At 41.4% G+C, this 20,479-nt stretch overlaps 1 protein-coding gene across 8 annotated transcripts in view; it reads left to right on the plus strand.

The window, feature by feature from the left end:
• The window catches only part of ppp1r12a (protein phosphatase 1, regulatory subunit 12A), a 193,120-nt gene that overhangs the window by 112,184 nt on the left and 60,457 nt on the right, over positions 1-20,479 (plus strand). For 7 of the 8 annotated variants that reach the window (XM_059652591.1, XM_059652593.1, XM_059652592.1 and 4 more), the window contains exons 10-13: positions 15,316-15,432; positions 17,122-17,358; positions 19,817-19,914; positions 20,002-20,154. In XM_059652591.1, coding sequence (XP_059508574.1) covers positions 15,316-15,432; positions 17,122-17,358; positions 19,817-19,914; positions 20,002-20,154 — 605 coding nt within the window. The remainder of the gene's footprint in view (positions 1-15,315; positions 15,433-17,121; positions 17,359-19,816; positions 19,915-20,001; positions 20,155-20,479) is intronic. The other variant, XM_059652594.1, reaches the window with a different exon arrangement.

Here is a 20,479-nt window from a genome sequence, read left to right on the forward strand (position 1 = left end):
TGGCCTCTGTACCAGTAAAGGTGAAACAATTAGCATACTGTGTTGAAGTTTTACATTGTTTAATACACTAATGTGGAATTGCAGCAATTCTTCAGACTTTGTCATATTTGAGGTGTTGTCTAAAGGCAAACTGCCACATGTATATAGCCATAATAAGCTATAAACGTGAGTCTAACACAGTCAAGAGAGAGTTGCCCAAGATTGCTCAACTTTATTTCCAGACCCTGAGACCCTATGGCTTCAGGTTAAAAATGGACAAGGAAACCTCCTCATCATACATCATTGTCCCTCAGCTGATGAATCAGTACTCCTTCATATCGGATAATGTGGAGGAAACACTCTTGCTTGGCAAGGGCACAGAATGTACTCTGGGTGGGGGATTTCAATGTCCACCACCAAGAGTGGCTCGGCGGCAGTACTACTGATCATGCTGGTCTGGTCCTGAAGGACGCAGCTGCTAGATTGGGTCTGCAGCAGGTGATGAAGAAACCAACAAGAGGATAAACATACTCGACCTCTTCACCAATCTGCTGGCTGCAAATGCAGCCATCTATGACAGTATTGGAAAGAGTGACCACCACACAGTCATCGTGGAGGCAAAGTCCTGCCTTCACATTGAGAATACCCTTTATCATGTTGTGTGGTACTATTGCAGTGCTAAATGGGACACACTTCAAACAGAATTGACAACTCCAGATTGGGCATTCATGAAGTGCTACATGCCATCATCAGCATTGTACTGCTCAATCTGCAAACTCTCTGGCCTGGTATATTCCTCGCTCAACCACTCCACCAAGCCAGGTGATCAACTCTGAATCAGTGGAAGAGTCCAGGAGGACTTCGAGGAGTAACATCAGGCATACCTGAAGATGAGCTGTCAACCTGGTGAAGCTACCAAATCAGACTACTTGCATGCCAAGCAGTACAAGCAACAAGTGATAGATACAGCTAAGTGATCCCACAGCTAATGGATCAGATCTCAGCTCTGCGGTCCTGCCACATCCAGTCATGAACATGAATGATGGTGGACATTTAAACAACTCACTAGAGAAACGGTCTCCACAAATATCCCTGTCCTTAATGATGAAAGAAATCACCTCATCAGTGCAAAAGATAAGGCTGAAGTATTTACAGCAAACTTCACCCAGAAATGCTGAGTGGATGACCCACCTCAGCCTCCTCCGTTGGTCCCCATGGGGCGATTTAGATGTCCGTCTTCAGCCAATTAGTTCATTCCATGTGATATCAAGAAATGATTGGAGGCACTGATTACTACAGAGGCTCTGGGCAATAATAACTTGCTGGTAATTGTGGTGTGAAGACTCATGGTGCAGAACTCACTGCTCTCCTAGTCCCACGCTGTTTCATTACAGCTACAACCTGACAATGTGGAAAATTGCCCAGGTATGTCCTGAACACAACACAGGAGATATGCAAAATCAGTCTACCCTCTGTCATCAGTAAAGTGATGAATGGTGTCATCTGTAGCGCTGGTAAATGGCACCTGTTCAGCCATAACCTACTCAGTGACACCCGGTTTGGGTTCTGCCAGGGCCACCTAGCACCTGACCATATTACAGTCTTGGTTAAAATATGGACAAAAGGGCTGAATTCCAACTTTGAGGTGAGTGACCGTCCTTTATATCAAGGTTGTATTTGAATGTTTGTGACATCAAGGAGTCTTAGCAAAACTGCAGCCTTTGGGAATTAGGGCAAACGCTCTGGTGGTTACAGCCCTACCTGACAAACAGGATGATGGTCGTGGTTGTTGGAAGTCAGTCATCTCAGCTCTAGTACATCTCTGCACGTATTCCTCAGGGTAATGTTCTAAGCCCCACTATCATCTGCTTTGTCGCTTATCTTGCCTCCAGCATAAGGTCAGAACTGGGAATGTTAGCCGATGATTGCACAAATGTTCAGCACTATTCCTGACTTCTCAGATAATGAACCAGTCTGTTCAAGTGCACCAAGATCAGGACATTGTCTTGACTTGGGCTGGCAGGTGCTAAGTAACATTCATGCCGCACACATGATATGCTATGACCGTCTCCAATAAGACAATCTAATCACTGCCCCTTAATATTTAATGTTGCTACCATCTGTGAATCCCTCACTTTCAACATCCTTTGGGTTACCATAGATCAGAACTTGAATTGGACTCTCCATGTAAATACAGTGGCAACACTAACAGGCCAGAGGCTAGGAGGACTGTAGTGAGTAATTGACCTCCTGACTCCCCAAAGCTTGTTCACCATCTACAAAGGCACGAGTCAGAAGTATGATGGAATAATGCTTCCTTGTATGGCTGGGTGCAGCTTGAATAACACTCAAGATTTCCACCATCTAGAACAAAGCAACCTTTTTGTTTGGCTCCACATTCACAAACATCCAGTGCCGCCTCCACTGACGATCAGTAGCAGCAAGTGTACTTTGACAGGATACACTGCAGAAATTCATCAAAGATCATGAGAGAATATTTTCTCAACCAGAAGGGCAATGGCAGCAGATAGATGGGAATACTACCACGTCAAGTTCCCTCCTTAGCCAGTCACTGCCCTGACCTAGAATGATATCACTGTTCCTTCAGTGTCACTGGGTCCAAATCCTGGAATTCTCTCCCATAGAACATTGGTCTGCCTACAGCGCATAGACTCTAGCAGTTGAAGGAGGCAGCTCACCATCACCTTAAAAAGGGTGACTAGGGGCAGACTGTGTAGGCTGGCCAGGCAGCAATGCCTTTATCCAATGAATGAATCAAAAGCTGACATCTGTGGTGGTGGAGACTACGGGTACCTAGCTTGGGAAAAAACCCTCTAAATATGTAACTTTGGATAGTGTAAATCAAAGAATGAAAGAATTTTCAATTCAGCTCAAGTATGTTGCCATGTGGTAGACAAGCTATTAAGGTTAGATCATGTGGGATCTGGTGAGAGCTAGCCAAACAGATGAAAAAATTGGTTTGAAGGTAGGAGACAGGGTGGTGGACGAGTTTGTTGTTTGGATGGGAGGCCTGTGACCAGTCTGCTGCAAGCAGCAGTGCTGGGTCCAGATGTGAATGTGAACTACTGTTCGTAATTCATGTCAATGATTTGGATGAGAACGTAGGAAGCATGTTTAGTAAGTTTGCAAGTGATACTAAAGTCTGTTATACAACAGCCAGTCATCCTCTGACATGTCCACCATCTGCAAACTGACCCCACCACCAAAGATGTTTTTCCTTCCCTACCCTTATATGCTTTCTAGAGGGACCACTCTCTCCGTGACTTCCTTGTCCGCACCACACTCCCTTCCAGCCCCACCACACCCAGCACTTTTTGCTGCAAACACATGATGTGCTACACCACCTCCCTCACCCCCATCCCAGGCCCCAAGAAGACTTCCCACATCAAGCAGAAGTTCACCTGCACATCTGCTAATGTGATATACTGCTACCACTGTTCCCGTTGTGGCCTCCTCTACATCGGGGAAACCAAGCGAAGGCTTGGGGACCGCTTTGCAGAATAGCTATGCTTGGTTTGCAATAAACAACTGCACCTCCCAGTCCTGAACTATTTCAACTTGCCCTCACATTCCTCAGACGACATGTTCATCCTGGGCCTCCCATAGTGCCACAACGATGCCACCCGAAGGTTGCAGGAACAACACCTCACGTTCCTCTTGGGAACCCTGCAGCCTAATGGTATCAATGTGGGCTTCACAAGCTTCACAATCTCCCCTCCCCCAACTGCATCCCAAAACCAGCCCAAATCACCCCCATCTCCTACTTAGTAAACATCATCCTGCCCCCTTGACCAGTCCGTCCTCCCCGGATTAACCTATCTCCTCCCTAACTCCCCACCTACACTCACCTTTACTGGCTCCATCCCCACCTCTTTGACCAGCCTATCTTCTCCCCACTGTCCAACTTCTATCCGCCTCCTCCCTCTCCCTATTTATTTCCGAGCCCCCTTCCATTTCTGAAGAAAGGTCTAGGCTCAAAATGTCAGGTTTCTTGCTCCTCTGCTGTTTGGCCTGCTGTGTTCATCCAGCTGTACGCCTTGTCTCAAATTCTTCAGCATCCGCAGTTCCTATTATCAGTGAACAAGGTTAACTAAGATTACAAAGGGATCTCGATCATTTGGGTCAATGGGCTGAGGAGTAGCAGATTGAGTTTAATTTAGATAAATGCAAGGTGTTACATCTTGGTGAGACAAACCAGGACAGGACTTGCACTGTTAATTGTAGGATCCTGGGGAGTGTTGTTGAACAGAGACCCATAAGTGTAAGGGCATAGCTCCTTGAAAGTGGCATCACTGATAGACAGAGTAGTTAAGGCATTTAGAATGCTTCCCTTTATTGGTGAGAGCATTAAGTATAGGAATTGGGGGCATCATGGTAGAGTTCTGATCGCTGTGCTGTAGGAAAGATGTTATTATACCGGAAATGGTGCAGCAAAGATTTTCAAGGATATTACTGAGACTGGAGGGCTTGAGTTGTAATAAGAGAGCGGAAGAGGTTGAGGGGTGACCTCTTTGAAGTTTATGAAACATCAAGGAGCATCGTTGAGGTATTTAGCTAACATCTTTTCTGTAGGTTGCGGATGTTCAAAACTGGAGGGTACATGTTTATGGTGAGAGGGGAAAGATTTAAAAGGGATGTGGGGGCAACTTTTTCACAGTGGTGTGCATATGGAATGAGCTGCTAAATGAAATGGTGGAGGAGAGTACAGTTACAAAATTCAAGAGATTTGGACAGGTATATGAATAGGGAAGAGTTGGAGGGATATGGGCCAAATGCAGGCAAATGGGATTAGTTCAGTTTAGAAAAGCAGGTTGGCATGGAAGGTTTGTTTCCTTGCTGTATGACTCTGACTCAGTTTGTCTTTTTATCACCAGTTAATTTTTGAATATTAAAGCAAGCTGTCATGTGTAATGTCTGTTTATGAACTGACCAGGTGATTCTCAAAAGTTAATGAGCACCGTGGGTTTTTTTGCTTCTGTGATTGCAGGCTTACTTAAAGACACATTAGTTTTTTTTATAGTTTTATTGTTGTTGTTATTGTCATTATAGTTTACTAATAAGATTTTTTTCTATTTGTTAACTTTCAAAAAAATCAAACTGAACAATTTTTTCAAACAGTTTTTAAGGGTCTGCTGTGAATGGTCTGAGGTTTTATTTTTATACTTATTCAGAATTTTAAAAAGTCTGTTTTGGACAGTTTTTTAAAAATTTTAGATTGTTTTTGATCTGGAGAGTTCTATACGTCGTCATCTCCAGAAATGAGTTTTTTCTGAGGAATTTATTGAAGAGGAATTGTTTTTATTCAGTTAATCAGCTTCGTGGTTGATTTTGTTTAATTATGATGTTTGAGATATATATGGTGATGAAAGGTAGAGAGATAATGGGAACTGCAGAAGCTGGAGAGTCCAAGATAACAAAGCGTGAAGCTGGATGAACACAGCAGGCCAAGCAGCATCTCAAGAGCACAAAAGCTGACGTTTCGGGCCTAGAGGGTCTAGGCCCGAAACGTCAGCTTTTGTGCGCCTGAGATGCTGCTTGGCCTGCTGTGTTCATCCAGCTTCACGCTTTGTTATCAAATGTTGAAAGGTAGTTTATTTTGTACATGAGGTGTTACTGATACATCCTTTTTTTTAAGGCTTAATGTTATAAGGCCATGTAAGACACAAAGTGTGATGGCTAGTATATTCAGAAAAGTTATTATCCAGCTTAAACAGTCATATAGCTGCATGACTGTCAGGTAAGGCAAGAAGTTAGTTCTAAAGTCTCTGGTGGCTATTCTTCTGTCCAATAGATGTTGAGTTTTGGAACAGTCGAAGGGGATAGTTTCTCTGAGGAGAATGGAAGGGCTTGTCAGTTATTGGGCACTTGGAATGATGCTCATGTTAGGACGTGTTTGACGAGATTTAATAAAATTATTGCTATAGGGGATTCTCCTGTTGGGGGCACAGACAGGTTATTTTGTGTCAGTGAGTGTAAATTTAGGATGGTTTGTTGCTTTCCTGATGCTAGGATTGAACATGTCAAGCATATTATTAAAGATCAGATTGAGAAGCCAATAATTATTGTACACATGATATTTTTAAGCAAAGATTAAAGCGGTACAGAATGAATTCAAGAGGTTAGGTAGTAGAGTTAAAAATAAAACCCTTAAGTAGTAATTTCTGGTTTATTCCCAATGCCAACCAAACTCAAACGAGGGAAGCAACAAAATGTTAAAGGATATAAACCAGTGGCTGAAGGGCTCGTGTATTGTTCAGGGGTTCAGGTTTTTGGACAATTGGAATTTCTTGGGGTAGAAAAGACTTGTTCAAAAAGGATGGCTTTTACCTAAACTGGAAGGGAACCAACATCTTAGAAGGGAAAGTTGCTCATTCTGTTAAGGGAGACTTTGTACTGCTAGAGGGAGAGAGTGGAGAAATTCTAACTAGTACCAGCGTAAATGGAAGGATTCATGGGCTAGATTCTGACTGTGAGGAGGGCACGTCAATTGGAAAAGAAAGACGAGTGAGTCAGCGTATGTAGTAACTCTGAACTAAATGGCGTGTATTTCAATGTAAAGGTGTATTTCAGCTAAGTCTGATAGACTCGGGTCATGTTTGAGAACATGGAATTGGGATGTCATAACTATTGCAGAAACTTGGCTGAGCGATGGAAAAGATTGGCAACTCTTGCTGGATTTAGATGCTGTACGGAGGAAAGCAAATGAGGCAAGAAAGGAGAGTGGTTGGCTTTTTTTGAGTAAGGAACACATTACTGTTGTAACCAGGGAAGATATTTCTGAAAAACCATTCAGCGCAAATACATGGATAGGAATTACAAATAAGAAAACCAAGACCACTTTGGGATTGCGTATAGCCCCCACCCCCACCCCGCCCTGTGAGAGAGCAATTGAGAAACAAATATGTAGTGAGATCTCAGATATATGTAAGCATAATAAGGTTGTACTAATGGGGGAACTTAATTTTACAAACATTGATAGGAACTGCTGTAGTGTTAGGCTTGGATGTTGAAGAATTTGTCCAATATGGTCATGAAAATTTTCTTCTTCAGTATTTGGGTGCTCCTACTAGGAAAGGAGCAAAACTAGGCCACCTTTTGGACAATAAGGTAGGTCAGGTGACTGAAGTAGCAGTGGGGGAACAATTTGGGTCGAGCAATCATAATTCTGTTATGAGACAAATTCAAACGTTGATTGGAGTAGACTGTTGGCAGGTAAAAGAATGTCTGACAAGTGGGAAGTGTTCGAGTGTGATCAGAGTTCAGAGGCATTTTATAACTGTGAGTGAAGGGTAAAGTTGGTAAAATTATGGAACATTGGATGAATAAAGATACTGAGGTACTAGTCGTGCATAAAAGAATTTTTTTTGAGATAGAGACAACTTAATTCAATTAAATCTCTTTGCCCCTACATTCTTTATATTGACAACCTTGAGAGAAATCAGAAAGGCAAAGAGATGTGAGATATCATTGGCAGATGAGGTTAAGGATAATCCAAAGAGATTCTACAAATGCATTAAGAGCAAGAGGGTAAGTGGGGGGGCGGGCATTGGGCCCCTTAAAGATCCGGCTCATCATTGTGTTAAACCCCAAGATTTGAGAGAGATCCAAAATGAATATTATCTGCCAATTTATACTGTGGAGAAAGAAATGGAGTCCAGAGAATGCAAAGAAATAAACTTGCTTGTTTTAAAAACAGTTTCCATTACAAAAGTGTGTGTTTGGGAGACCTTAAGAAAATAAGGGTGGATAAATCTCCGGCACCTGATCTAGTGTATCCCAGAATGTTGTGGGAGTTATTGGAGGAAATTACAAGACCCCTTGCAGAAATATTTTCATCAACTAGAACTGCTGGTGAGGTGCTGATGATTGGCTGATGTATCTTTGTTTATGAAAGGTTGTAAGGACAAAAGGGGAACTGTAGACATACAAACTTTGGTTGTGGGTAAATTGTTGGAGAGGTGATTCTAAATGTCCTTAAAGCCTATCGTTTTCAGAGGCAAAAATTGATTAGGGATAGTCAGCATAGTTCTAAGAGGAAAATTGTGTCTCTCAAACTTAATTAAGTTTTTTTTTTAGGAAGTTACCCAAAAAGGTTGATATTGGCAGAGCAGTAGATAGTGTTTGTTTGGATTTTAGTCAGCCCTTTGACAAGATTCTGCATTGTAGACTAATTAGGAAATCTAGGGCACATGGGATTCAGGGTAAGTTTGCTAATTGGATGGTTAATGGTGGAAAGTTGCTTTTTAGGTCGGAGAGCTGTGACCAATGGTGTTCCACAGGGATTGGTTCTGGGTCCTCTTGATCATTTATACAAATGATTTGCATGAGAATATACAAGGCATTGTTAGTAAGCTTGCGGACAACACCAAGATTGATGGCATTGTAGACAGTAAAGACTGTATTCTACAGTTACAAAGGGATCTGATCAAATGGGTCAATGGGCTGAAAAATGGCAGATATAATTAAATCTGGATAAATGTAAAGTATTGCATTTTGGTACAACAAACAAGGGTACTTCCTAAGCTAGTGTTGTAGAATAGAGAGACCTGGATGTGCACGTACGCAATTCTTTAACATTTCCATCACAGACAGGATCGTTAAAAAGGCATTTGGCATGCTTGCCATCATTGCTTAGCCCTCGGAGTACAGGAAACGTTATTTTGAGGTTGTACAAGACTTTGAGGCCTCTTCTGGAGTATTGTATCCAGTTCTGGTAGCCCAGTTTATAGTAAGGATATGATCATGCTCAGGAAGGTTCAGAAGAGATTTACTTGGATGTTGCTGGGTATGGAAGGTTTGAGTCGTAAAGAGTGGCTGAATAGGCTGGGGCTTCTCTCACTGGAGAGTATGAGTTTGAGAGCTGACCTGATGGAAGTTTATAGAATAATGAGAGGAATAGATAAACTTGATGGTAGTTGTCATTTTCCCTAAGATGGGGGATTTCGAGACTAGGGGGCACATATTCGGGTGAGAGGAGAGATATTTAAAAAAGACATGAGGTAAAATATTTTACCTCGAGGGTCATTCTCGAGTGGAGTGCTGAATGTTGTGGCAATTACAACCTTTAAAAGACATTTGGATGGATATATATGAATAGGAAAGGCTTGGAGGGATATGGGCCAGGAGCAGGAAGGTGGGGCTAATTTTGTTTGGAATTATGTTTGGCATGGACTAGTAGGACCAAAGTGACTGTTTCTCTGCAGTGTGACTATTAGAGTACAGAGACTTCCCAAATCATCAGCTATCACATTCTCACTTGAGTTAGGATTTTGAGAACTCTGACATTCTCAGGAAGCGTGTTATGAACTTTAGTGTTTCCGCTGTTTTCAGTATTTTGACATGTTCAGGGCTGGTGAAAATTTTGTCGGACAGTTTATTGGATTTTAGCCAAAGGAGCAAGCAAGTCTGTGTTCTATCAATATTTCTGGCTCACAAATGCATTAAATGTAATTGCCTTCATAATGGCATTATGGATCAACCCACAGCAGGTGGCCTCAGTGGTCCAAGAAGGCAGCTCACTGCCACGACTTCAAGGGCAACTAGGGATCGGCAATAAATGCTGGCCAGCACGTATGAATAAAAATTGGTTTTTCAGTATCATGTAATCCATTAAATGGTTGCTGTTTGCTTTTAGTGAAATGTCATTGTCGTTCAGAAATTTTTGAGATACTTATGCTGTGCTAACTTATTGAAATCTGTTGTGAGTACATTGGTGATTGTATCAGTGCTGATTCATACTCCTGTTAAAAACTGGAAAATTTCATTTACTGCTTCCAATGCCAACCAGTGTCATTTTTGCCAGTTTCATTCTTAATACTAGTCTTTTTTTGACTTCTGTGACCCCATTTCTGGTGATAGGCTAACAACCAATCTCCATTTGAAGATCACTGATTCTTTCAGTCACTCCAACAGCACCCTTCTTTACAATTTGCCTCCTAAAAGGTCTGCGTTCTATTTTTCTAATTTTTCCTCCTCTTGCCTTAGTTCGGACGATGCTGCTGTTCAAAACAACACTTCCAACATGAATGTCTTTCTCTTCAAGTAAGAATTCTGAACCCCTTCTTTTACGTTACTCTGGTCGTAGCATCCCCAACATCTCATACCTTCAGGGTATCTACCCATGCACTCATAAGATGCACCAACTGCACTTTAATCTTCTGTCTTGCCAAGTCCAAAACATGGATGCTTGTTCCAGATGAAGCAGTGATTTACTTATATTTCAAGTTAGTGTACTGTTTTTGCTGAAATCAGTGGTACAGATGCTGCTTGGCCTGCTGTGTTCATCCAGCCTCACATTTTATTATCTTGGAATTCTCCAGCATCTGCAGTTCCCATTATCTCTGGTACAGATTTAGTGCCCGCTTGGCCAAAAAAACATCTCTATCTGCAAGTGCCATGGTCCCAAGCTTCTGGCTGCTTGTCATTTGCATTCACCAATCTGTTCTCATGCCCTATATTGTGTATTCACCCTACTGCAATGCCCAGGGAGGCTCAACCAAAGTGGAGGGAAAAGGCAGTTTCCAGCCTTCTGGTCTTGACATTTGAGTTAAATAATTTCAGGCAGTGACCTTTGTGCACCGTTTTGATTTGTTTCTGCTGTGTGGTGGTTTGAATCTCTTCATTTATGATTTTTGCTTTTCAGTGTTAATATTCCATAATCTGGCATGTACACGGTCTCTTGAGAAATGCTTTGGCTGATTGCCAAAGCCATTATCGCTCACTTCATGGATGACATCTTTGTGATTTAATCTCTCCTGCTACCTCCCCTATCCCTATCTTGCTTGTTTAGCCTCTCTCTCTTAGTCCTCCCTTTCACATGTTTTGTGACAATCCTACAGGCTCTCCTCTCCTCTAACTGCCACTCTTCCCAGCTCTAAGTCTGTTCCGTATGTTAGCTAATCAGAACAAACTTACAATGTGTGTTTTGAATTGCTGTGGAACATTTTCATCTTGCACTCATTAGGACAGGTGCAGGAATACCAAATTTCCAAGGGAACCACAGTTTTTCAGCATGACAAACAGTGTTGTTTGGCAACTAAACTCTCACAATCTATCAACCAAGGAGACTGTACCAGTGAACAGTCAAAGTTCAGAAAGGCAGTCTACCTTTGACAAATATACCATGGGAATGCACGAAAAGATATTGTCCTCCAGTGGTTTTCCATGAAAAGGTGCAGTGCCTCACTGTTCCTTTTGCTTGCAGATGAGTGGGCCCAGTGTTTCCTTTAAGTTGTGCAGCCACTGGAAAGCTTTGTGCACATCTGTTGGCGTGCTCGTGCAAGGCTTCTGCCACGCGTGTGTTTTGAACTTTGACTGGGTCCTAATATGAAAACTTGGTCTAGCAATGTTGACCCTAGTTGCTAGTAAGCCGGTTGTTAAGTTGATTATTGACTCTCGACATCATTGAGAAACTACTGCCCAGTCATGGAATTATCTCACATCTGATGTTGGATACATACTTCTGAGTTTTGCAAGTTGGATACAGCAGTATCCTATAAAAACCAAAAGAACTGCGGATGCTGTAAACTGGGGACAAAAAGTTGCTGGAAAAGCTTCAGCAGGTCTGTGAAGGAGAAAACAGTTACTGTTTTGGATCCAGTGACTCTTCCTCAGTACCCTGCTTGTTAATGCCAAAATGACTTGATACAGTCCATCAGTTCAAGGGACACATGGCGTACATAAATGGCACTGCATCAGCATTTAAATTCATAGGCCTGCTTATTCATAGGCTGAGCAACTTCATGGCTTGACAGCTGCATTCTGTTGGGGTGAAATTACGTATTGTTACTACTTAGTTTTTAAATTTTTTATTATTTAACCTATTTTTCTAATTGATCTGTTCTGATATATTGTTGCCTACCTCTGGAACAATTGAACCCAAGCTGCCTGGCCTAGGGTAGGGACACAATGACTATACAAACAAGAGGGCCTATAATCAGATCAGCTTTCAGTTCTGTTACAAAAACTTTGCCAACTTTCTAGTTTATTCATGAGTTCATAGCAAAAGATAGTTTTAGTAGATGTACTTATGGGTTGTGGGCCCAGCATGCTCCTGCTGTGCCAGTCTGATGACCTTTTAGCTACTGCTTAGTTTTTTGAAACCTATTTTTCTAATCAACCTGTTCGGAGATGTTATTACATACTTATGGAGCAGGTGGGACTTGAAGCCAAGCCTCAGTCTTGAGGTAGGGATACCTCCACTGTACCACAAAAGGGCCCTTTAGAATGCTGATGGAGTGGAAGCTGTGCCCCTACGTGGTCTAGAACCACCAACCTTTCAGTTAACACTAAACGCTCTGACCAGTTGTGCCGGGGGACACTTTTTTTAAAATGTAGGCCTCCCAGCCCAGAAGTAGGGACGCAAACACTGGGCCACAAGGGAGCCCATAATCAGATCAGCTTTCAGCTCCCTTAAGAAAACATTTCCCACTTTGCAATCTATTCAAAAATTCACGAAGAGTAGAGGATGGTTTTGATGCATCCACTTCTGGGTTATGGGCCCAGCGCACTCCCAGCATCCTTGTCATTCTGCCATCCTTCTACTGCTTAATAGCTGCATGAAATGATTAACTTCACCTGTTGCTCAAATCTTCAAGATAGTTGTTTCTTCCGGATAATTGCCGGTGGACAATCAGTAGAAAGTGGCAGCTTTAACCTGTTCATAAAATTTGACAATGTGTCTCTCTTTAGTCATACTTGTGACCATTGTTCCTGTTTTAATGTCCTTTTATGCTGCAATGCCATTTGTTGCATTGAAAAACTCCTTGAAGGAAAAATCAAGAAAAGTCTATAGATCCTAGAATTTTCAGTCAACATTTTATGTCACACGAAGTTACTACAGAAGATCTCATTGTGTTGGAGTGATCGGTGAACGAATAAATTTTAGTTTGTTTGCCTAAATAACAAATTTAATACTACAAGGATCAGTGTGATCTGTATAGGGTTTGGGGCTTGCTGTATTGAAGCCTAATGTTCTGGTGATACAAAGATTAGTTGGGAAGAAAGGTATGAAAATGATAGAGCCTGCAAAGAGATTTAAAGATGTTAGATGAGATAAAATTTGGTAAATGGTGTATGATTAGAGGTCTTCACTTTGACAGGAAGAATAATAAAGCAGGATATTTTTTGAATGGAGATGCAGAATGCTAGGGTAAAGAGGGCCTTGAATTTTGTGCAAGTGGGATGGAATATGAAAGTAGATCAGATGTGCTACAGCTTTATGGGGCATGGGTGAGACCACGCCCATGTTCCAGTTGGGGACTCATTGCTTCATGAGGAATTGGAAATAGTTGGGTAAAAGTTGACAAGACTGTCTCCAACAGATACAAGTGTTGCCTGTCCAACCTTTCCTTGGAAAAATCTGTCCAGTCCAGATCTCAGACCAGTAAATCTTCTCTAAACTGAATATTCTCTGCATGCCTTTTTAACCTTGCTACTTTGTTTTTCTGCAGTCCTCCAATGCTGTTTTCAGATTCTGGGTTCTTGTTACTTTTCAATACAAACCGGTAGTTCCACTGGTGCAATATTCCACCACTTAGATTTATGAAGAAGAGTTTAAGCTGTGTGCATTTACTTGGAAAATGCAGTTGAATGTTGTGTTCCAATCTGGCTGTAAGTCCGAGTCAGAGAGCTGCTCGCTGCATTTTGGTAGTTGGTCATTTCTCTGTGGAAGTGTTAACTGCAAGTTAGATGTTGAAGAAATGGGTACTCTGAGCTTCAATAACAATACAAGTTTGGATCGGAAACTGGCTTGCTGAAAGAAGACAGAGGGTGGTAGTTGATGGGAAATGTTCATCCTGGAGACCAGTTACTAGTGGTATACCGCAAGGGTCGGTGTTGGGTCCACTGTTGTTTGTCATTTTTATCAATGACCTGGATGAGGGCGTAGAAGGGTGGGTTAGCAAATTTCAAGACGACACTAAGGTCCGCCGAGTTGTGGATAGTGACGAAGGATGCTGTAGGTTGCAGAGAGACATAGATAAGCTGCAGAGCTGAGCTGAGAGGTGGCAAATGGAGTTTAATGCAGACAAGTGTGAGGTGATGCACTTTGGTAGGAGTAACCGGAAGGCAAAGTACTGGACTAATGGTAAGATTCTTAGTAGTGTAGATGAGCAGAGAGATCTCGGTGTCTATGTACACAGATACTTGAAAGTTGCCACCCAGGTTGACAGGGTTGTTAAGAAGGCATACAGTGTTTTAGCATTTATTAATAGAGGGATCAAGTTCCGGAACCAAGAGGTTATGGTGAAGCTGTACAAAATTCTGGTGCAGCCGCACTTGGAGTATTGTGTACAGTTCTGGTCACCGCATTATAAGAAGGACGTGGAAGCTTTGGAAAGGTTGCAGAGGAGATTTACTAGGATGTTGCCTGGTATGGAGGGAAGGTCTTCTGAGGAAAGGCTGAGGGACTTGAGGCTGTTTTCATTAGAGAGAAGAAGGTTGAGAGGTGACTTAATTGAGACATATGAAATAATCAGAGGGTTAGATAGGGTGGATAGGGAGAGCCTTTTCCTAGGATGGTGACGGCGAGCACAAGGGGGCATCACTTTAAATTGAGGGGTGAAAGATATAGGACAGATGTCAGAGGTAGTTCCTTTACTCAGAGTAGTAAGGGAATGGAATGCTTTGCCTGCAATGGTAGTAGATTCGCCAGCTTTAGGTACATTTAAGTCGTCATTGGATAAGCATATGGACGTACATGGAATAGTGTAGGTTAGATGGGCTTGAGATTGCTATGACAGGTTGGCACAACATCGAGGGCTGAAGGGCCTGTACTGTGCTGTAATGTTCTATGTTCTAAGTTATTCGCGAAGCATGTGGAGCCCTATATTTGTTTGAAAGCTGAGTTACTGTTACACCTAGATGCACATCAGAGTGAGGTCAGCGTGTATTTTTGACCAACGTATATTAACTCTATTTCAATCAGGTACTTAACTTTGGTCACAAGCTGTGACCAGTCAGCAGCATCCAATTACTTTTGAGGTAACAGGTTTACTGTTTGCTAGAGATTTTGAAGCTGTTTGCTGAATGTGCAGCTGGTGAGGTTAGGATCTCAAGGTTTAAACTGGCCAGCTGTGGACTTGAATAGAACAATGCATAAATTAAAAATAGAAAAATATTCAAATAATTTATCTTTGATTTATTCAAGGCTTGCCTATACACCATTTGATACTGCAGGATGTTGAGCACCCAAAAGTCAAGGTGTTCCTTGATGGTTCCTGATTTTGTTCACACTGTTAGTGTGCAACTGATGTCACACTTGCATATTTTTCTTTGCAGCTTTCTCATTGTACTTTTTGTTTTAATTGGCTTCAGTATGAATCCATTACTCCACTAATGCCTGTGGCGGAGCCATTAGATCCGACATCTTGGCGTCAGGGGTTGCGCAAAACTGGCATTGTTCTTGTGCCTCAAAAGGGTGACAAAGTTATGGTGAGCTGCCTTTTGTGTGCACAGAGGTTTGTTTTGTGTTAAGTTACCTGTTTATCAGAAGTATCTGGTTTCACGGTGCATGTTGTGATGACACTCATTTTTACATATTTTTAAACAAATAGTTGTGAAACCTGAACTTTTGAGTAAAAATACAGAATTTGTGTGGTTTGTTTGCACATAGTTTCTCATATCTGTTTTGTTGTTTGGTATTAATATGCCCTCAAAGTGCATGAACAACTATTATGTAAATATAGAATAATCCACAGCATTCTAGTTTAACAGTAGTGGTTTCCTGTCACCTCTCTTCCCATTTCAACCTACTCCTAATTCTTGGGGACAAAAGGCATTGTACACAAGCAAAAACAATTCATGGTGTGACCTATTGACCATTATTGTGTTGTTTGTTTGTTCTCATGTCTAAAAAAGATGCGACTTTCAAGTCAAGGGGGAAACTTTAAGGGAGATATGCGTGGAAAGTTCTTTACACAGAGGGTGGTGGGCGCCTGCAACGCATTGTCAGCGGAGGTGGTAGACACAGACACGTTAGCGTCTTTTAAGATATATTTGGACAGGTACATGGATGGGCAGTGAGCAAATGGACACAGACTGTTAGAAAATAGATGACAGGTTAGACAGAGGATCTTGATTGGCGCAGGCTTGGAGGGCCGATGGGCCTGTTCCTGTACTGTAGGTTTCTTTGTTTCTTTGTAGTTTTTCAGGTTGAGATTCCTTTACTATATTTGAGAACGTAATCTAGCTGGTTTGTTCCATTTATACGTTATCACATTTAGCCGTTTGTAATCCCCTGCATGTGAAATTCAGTTGGAGTGAGTGAATACTTACCACTTGCTCGTTAAATCAGCAGCATCTTGATCCATCCCTAAGGTATAAACTCATCCAGTGTTTCAAAAGTCAGTTAGAATAAATATAATGCCAATAGCATTTGTAGCAATAGTGGTTTGGTTTGTAACTGCTTTTGTTCAAATAGCTGGGTACACATGTAAAGAAATATCTTGCAGTTTGTTAGTACGAATTCCGTATTTCTGTTTTTGGGTGGTTTTAACTTTAGGAGTCCTGTATTGTCACTATTGTATTAAACATCAAAATATTGCTATAATTACACGTTAAAGTTGCTCATTGGCATTGGTGGATGGTTTTAGCATCATAATTCAGGAAAATAAACTTAAGTTATTGGTCTCTTGAAGAGAATTGACTTTTTCCTAAGTCACTTTACTTGTTGAGTGGTGTGGTGCAAGAAAATCTGAGCAAGTTTTGGACACCTTAGAAAATAATGAAAATTCAACATCCATGAAATCACTTTTTGAAGTTCTGAAGCAAGATTGTCACAGATTTCTGATTACTCAGTTGTAATTGGTAATAGTCATTGTTTGGCTGATTTGGAAAGGTTTCGTAGTGATCAAGATTTAAGTTATTTACAGGCGTATTTGAATCTTAGTTTCTCAATGTGGAGACAAAGCAGTGTTCCAGTGAAGTACAATATCAGTCATGCCAAGATTCATAACTTGATGTTTATATTGAGTTACGCTAGTTCAGGCTTACTGTCGAAGTGAGGTTTGAAGAGAATGAAGGGCTATTTTGTCAATCCTTGGGCTTTTAGACATGGTCTGCTTTAGCATAGGGGTTTGATAAAAATGCAGGTATATTCTTACTTTCAGTCTTCTTCTACAGTTAACGACTCCATTCATCAAATCTTTAAAAGAGGAAGAGAAAAGGAGGAAGGAGGAAGAAGAGAAGAAAGATGCCTCCCCAGCATCTTGGAGGTCTGGACTTCGCAAGACTGGAAGCTATGGTGCATTGGCTGAAATTAGTGCTTCCAAAGAGGCACAGAAAGAGAGAGATGTTACAGGTGTGATGCGTTCAGCCTCAAGTCCCCGACTCTCGTCCACTCTGGATAACAAAGAGAAGGTAATTGTTCATTGTGCCCATGTCCCAGAAATATTACTGTGTGGTTGGAAACTAATCATCTTATCACATGCGCAGTGGCTCTTTGAACAAGAATTTCATTTAATTCTTGTATTCTTCTATATCTTTGCACTTTGTGAAATTACACTGTCTCCTTTTGGGAAAAAAAATTGAGTCTGTTTCTGCCACACTTTAAAGCAGTGCACTCTAGAGCGTAGCATTTTGCATGTAAAAATGTCACTTTCATATTGTTTTTGTTTCTTTTGCAACACGTTTAAGTCTGTGGCTCTTGTTCTCGATCCCATTATTGCTTCCCATCTTTTATGCCCAGATGCCACCTGATTTTGAGTACTTGAATCAGATGCCCCCTTAGCATGTTTTACTCAAAAGGAAGCAGCCCTAATTTCTCCAGTCTGCATCCATTTTCGAAATTCCTTATCCCTGAAACCATTCTTGTATGTCTCTTCACCCTTTACAATGCCTTTACATCCTCCAAGTGTAGCACCCAGAATTAGATACTGTACTGTAAGGCTGGACCGTGTTTTGTGCAAGTTCAACACAATCTCTGGAGCTGTGTACCTTGTGCACCTAATAAAGCTGAGGATACTATGTGCTTTGACTGCTCCCTCAACCCCTCCTGTCACATTCAATGATTTCTACAGCTGTGCACCCAGGTCCCTTTGCTCCTCTACCTCTAGATCTGTACCTTTGTTTTAAATTGCTTCTCCATCTTCACCAGAATTAATCATTTCGCATCTTGTTGTGTTAAACTTTGATTTGGAGACCCGAGTTCGAATCCAGCCATTGCAGATATTGAAATTTGAATTCAGTGAAAATCTGAAATTAAAAGTTTAATGGCCACAAATCAATTGTTGAATGTCGGCGGGGAAATAAATCATCTGGTTCACTAATGTACTTGAGGGAAGAAAATTGCCTTCCTTACCTGATCTGGCCTACATGTCATTCCAGACTGACAGCAATGTGGTTGACTCTGCACTGTCTTCTGGGCAATTAAGGATGGGCAATAAATGCTCTCTAACCAGTGACACACTTGTCCTGTGAATGAATAACACAACTTCATCTGTCACCTGTGTGCCCAGCTTCTTCTTGTCCTTTTGAAGTTCTTCACTATCCTCCTCAGTTTATAATACCTCCAAGTTGTCCACTAATTGCAAATTTTGAAGTTGTGTGCAGGTGAGGATGTACCAGGAAAAGGAAGGGCTACACTGCTGATTCCTAGAGTACTACAGCATGAAAAAGTTTCATTAATTGCTACTATTTCCTGTCACTTTAGCCAGTGTTCCACTGAATGTGGGAGTCGACTTTTTTAACGCAATCAAGCAAGGATGTGGATTTGACGCTTTCGCTATCAAGGAGGGTTCACAAATTGGTCTAACTGTACCCCTAACACCACTGCCACCAACCTGGAGTGTGTGTTATCCCGTTAACAAGGAAGACCCAACAGAAATGTTATAGGCGTAAATTAATCAGCAATTTTGTCTTGGGAGAACTGAACACTGTCTGCAGGTGCCATGAATACTCATGGCATTGTGCCAAACAGTAACTCTTCAAGACCCCTCTGATAGTACCTTTCAAACCTGTGCCATCTACTACTTTGAAAGATGGTGACGGCAGGTACATGGGTGCACCACAGTTCGCAAGTTTCCCTGCACGTGTCTTAGTTTCGTGCCAGGAGACTATGTCAGTGCTCCTTTACTGTCGATATGTCAAATCCTGAACAGCATTGTGAATGTACTTGGTTGCAAAGAACTGTAGTGGTTCAGCGTGAAGTACCAGATTGGTGAATGGCTATTGCCTGACTTGGTTAATAATTTGTCATTTTTGTGTGATATCACAGCATTAAAGCCTTCATGGTGTATTCTGTTCAATGGTAGTGTTGATTCGCAATGTGGGTGTTTGTTAAAAATCAGTACAAACAAATGGATGCTCATATCCATTTGTAATAGTGACCACATCTTCATTAAGATACTGTCCCTCATCATACAGTTTGACACCTTGTGTGTGTCAGTCAGAAGATCTCATTAGCATACTTGATTGAAAGTACACTTGATTAAAATCAGTTCCTTTGTATTTGAGACCTGTATAGTGCATCTCCAGGCCTGGTGAATAAACTGCACAAAGGTATTTTTTGTAATTTCTTTCCTCATTATTCATCTTCTTTGCATGATGCATTGCAAGTTAATTATTTGAGAGTTGAAGGGTATGAATAGCCTAACAATTTGCCCTGAAGATGGGGATATCCTCTGTTTGAGCCACTGGTAGTCAATGATTTGAAAAGAATAGATTTGATACAAGCAAAATGTATGTGACAAATGAGATTGAAAAATAATGCGAATATTTGGGCTGACAACGTCTATAGCAAAACTGAGAGCTTGACTAGCATGAAAACTTTTCCAGTAATTTGTTGAATTGTTTCTGCCCCTTTTCTCCATGCTAACAGGACAAAGACCAGAAAGGGGCAAAGCTTGCTTATGTTGTACCTACCATCCCATCCAGAAGATTTGCCAGCACGTCTGATATTGATGAGAGAGAAATCAGGTAAAATGCTCCTTATAAATGTCATCTTTCTTCAGTGTGCCCATCCTCCCTCTCTTTGTGTACTCAGCTGAGTTGATTGCTTCACAGAGATTCTGCAAGTAACTTAGTACGTAGTGGTTCTTACACACGGCGACGCTGGGAAGAAGATAAGAGGAAGGAAATGAACCATACATCCACAACAGAAGGATCAACTTTGCAAAATGCTGCTGTCACCAGTGTTGTGCCTGGTTATCAGAGGAGGTAAATGAAAATTCTACAGACAATTTATATTTATTGGTTAGGGTAACAAGTTTTGAGGAAATTAAAGAACTCATCTCCAGCCCATCCTCATCGCAGTTGGTGTTTCTTGATTGTTTTGTTGTCCCTATGCTTTCAAGTTGGCCCATTATGCAGTAATAGTGAGTAAATATGGCCTTAGGGTGTTTTCCCAGGACTTTGCTTCAGGAGAATTAAGTAATGAATAAGAAAAAAATCCAATGCATCTGTTTTCATCCTTGTATATTAAGTATTGTAAGTTTTACCGCTCTATTGAGAGATGACCTTGGGGCCCTACTGTTATTTCCCT

This window comes from Stegostoma tigrinum, chromosome 18 (genome assembly GCF_030684315.1).
Source record: "Stegostoma tigrinum isolate sSteTig4 chromosome 18, sSteTig4.hap1, whole genome shotgun sequence".
In the NCBI taxonomy this organism is placed as follows: Eukaryota; Metazoa; Chordata; class Chondrichthyes; order Orectolobiformes; family Stegostomatidae; genus Stegostoma; species Stegostoma tigrinum.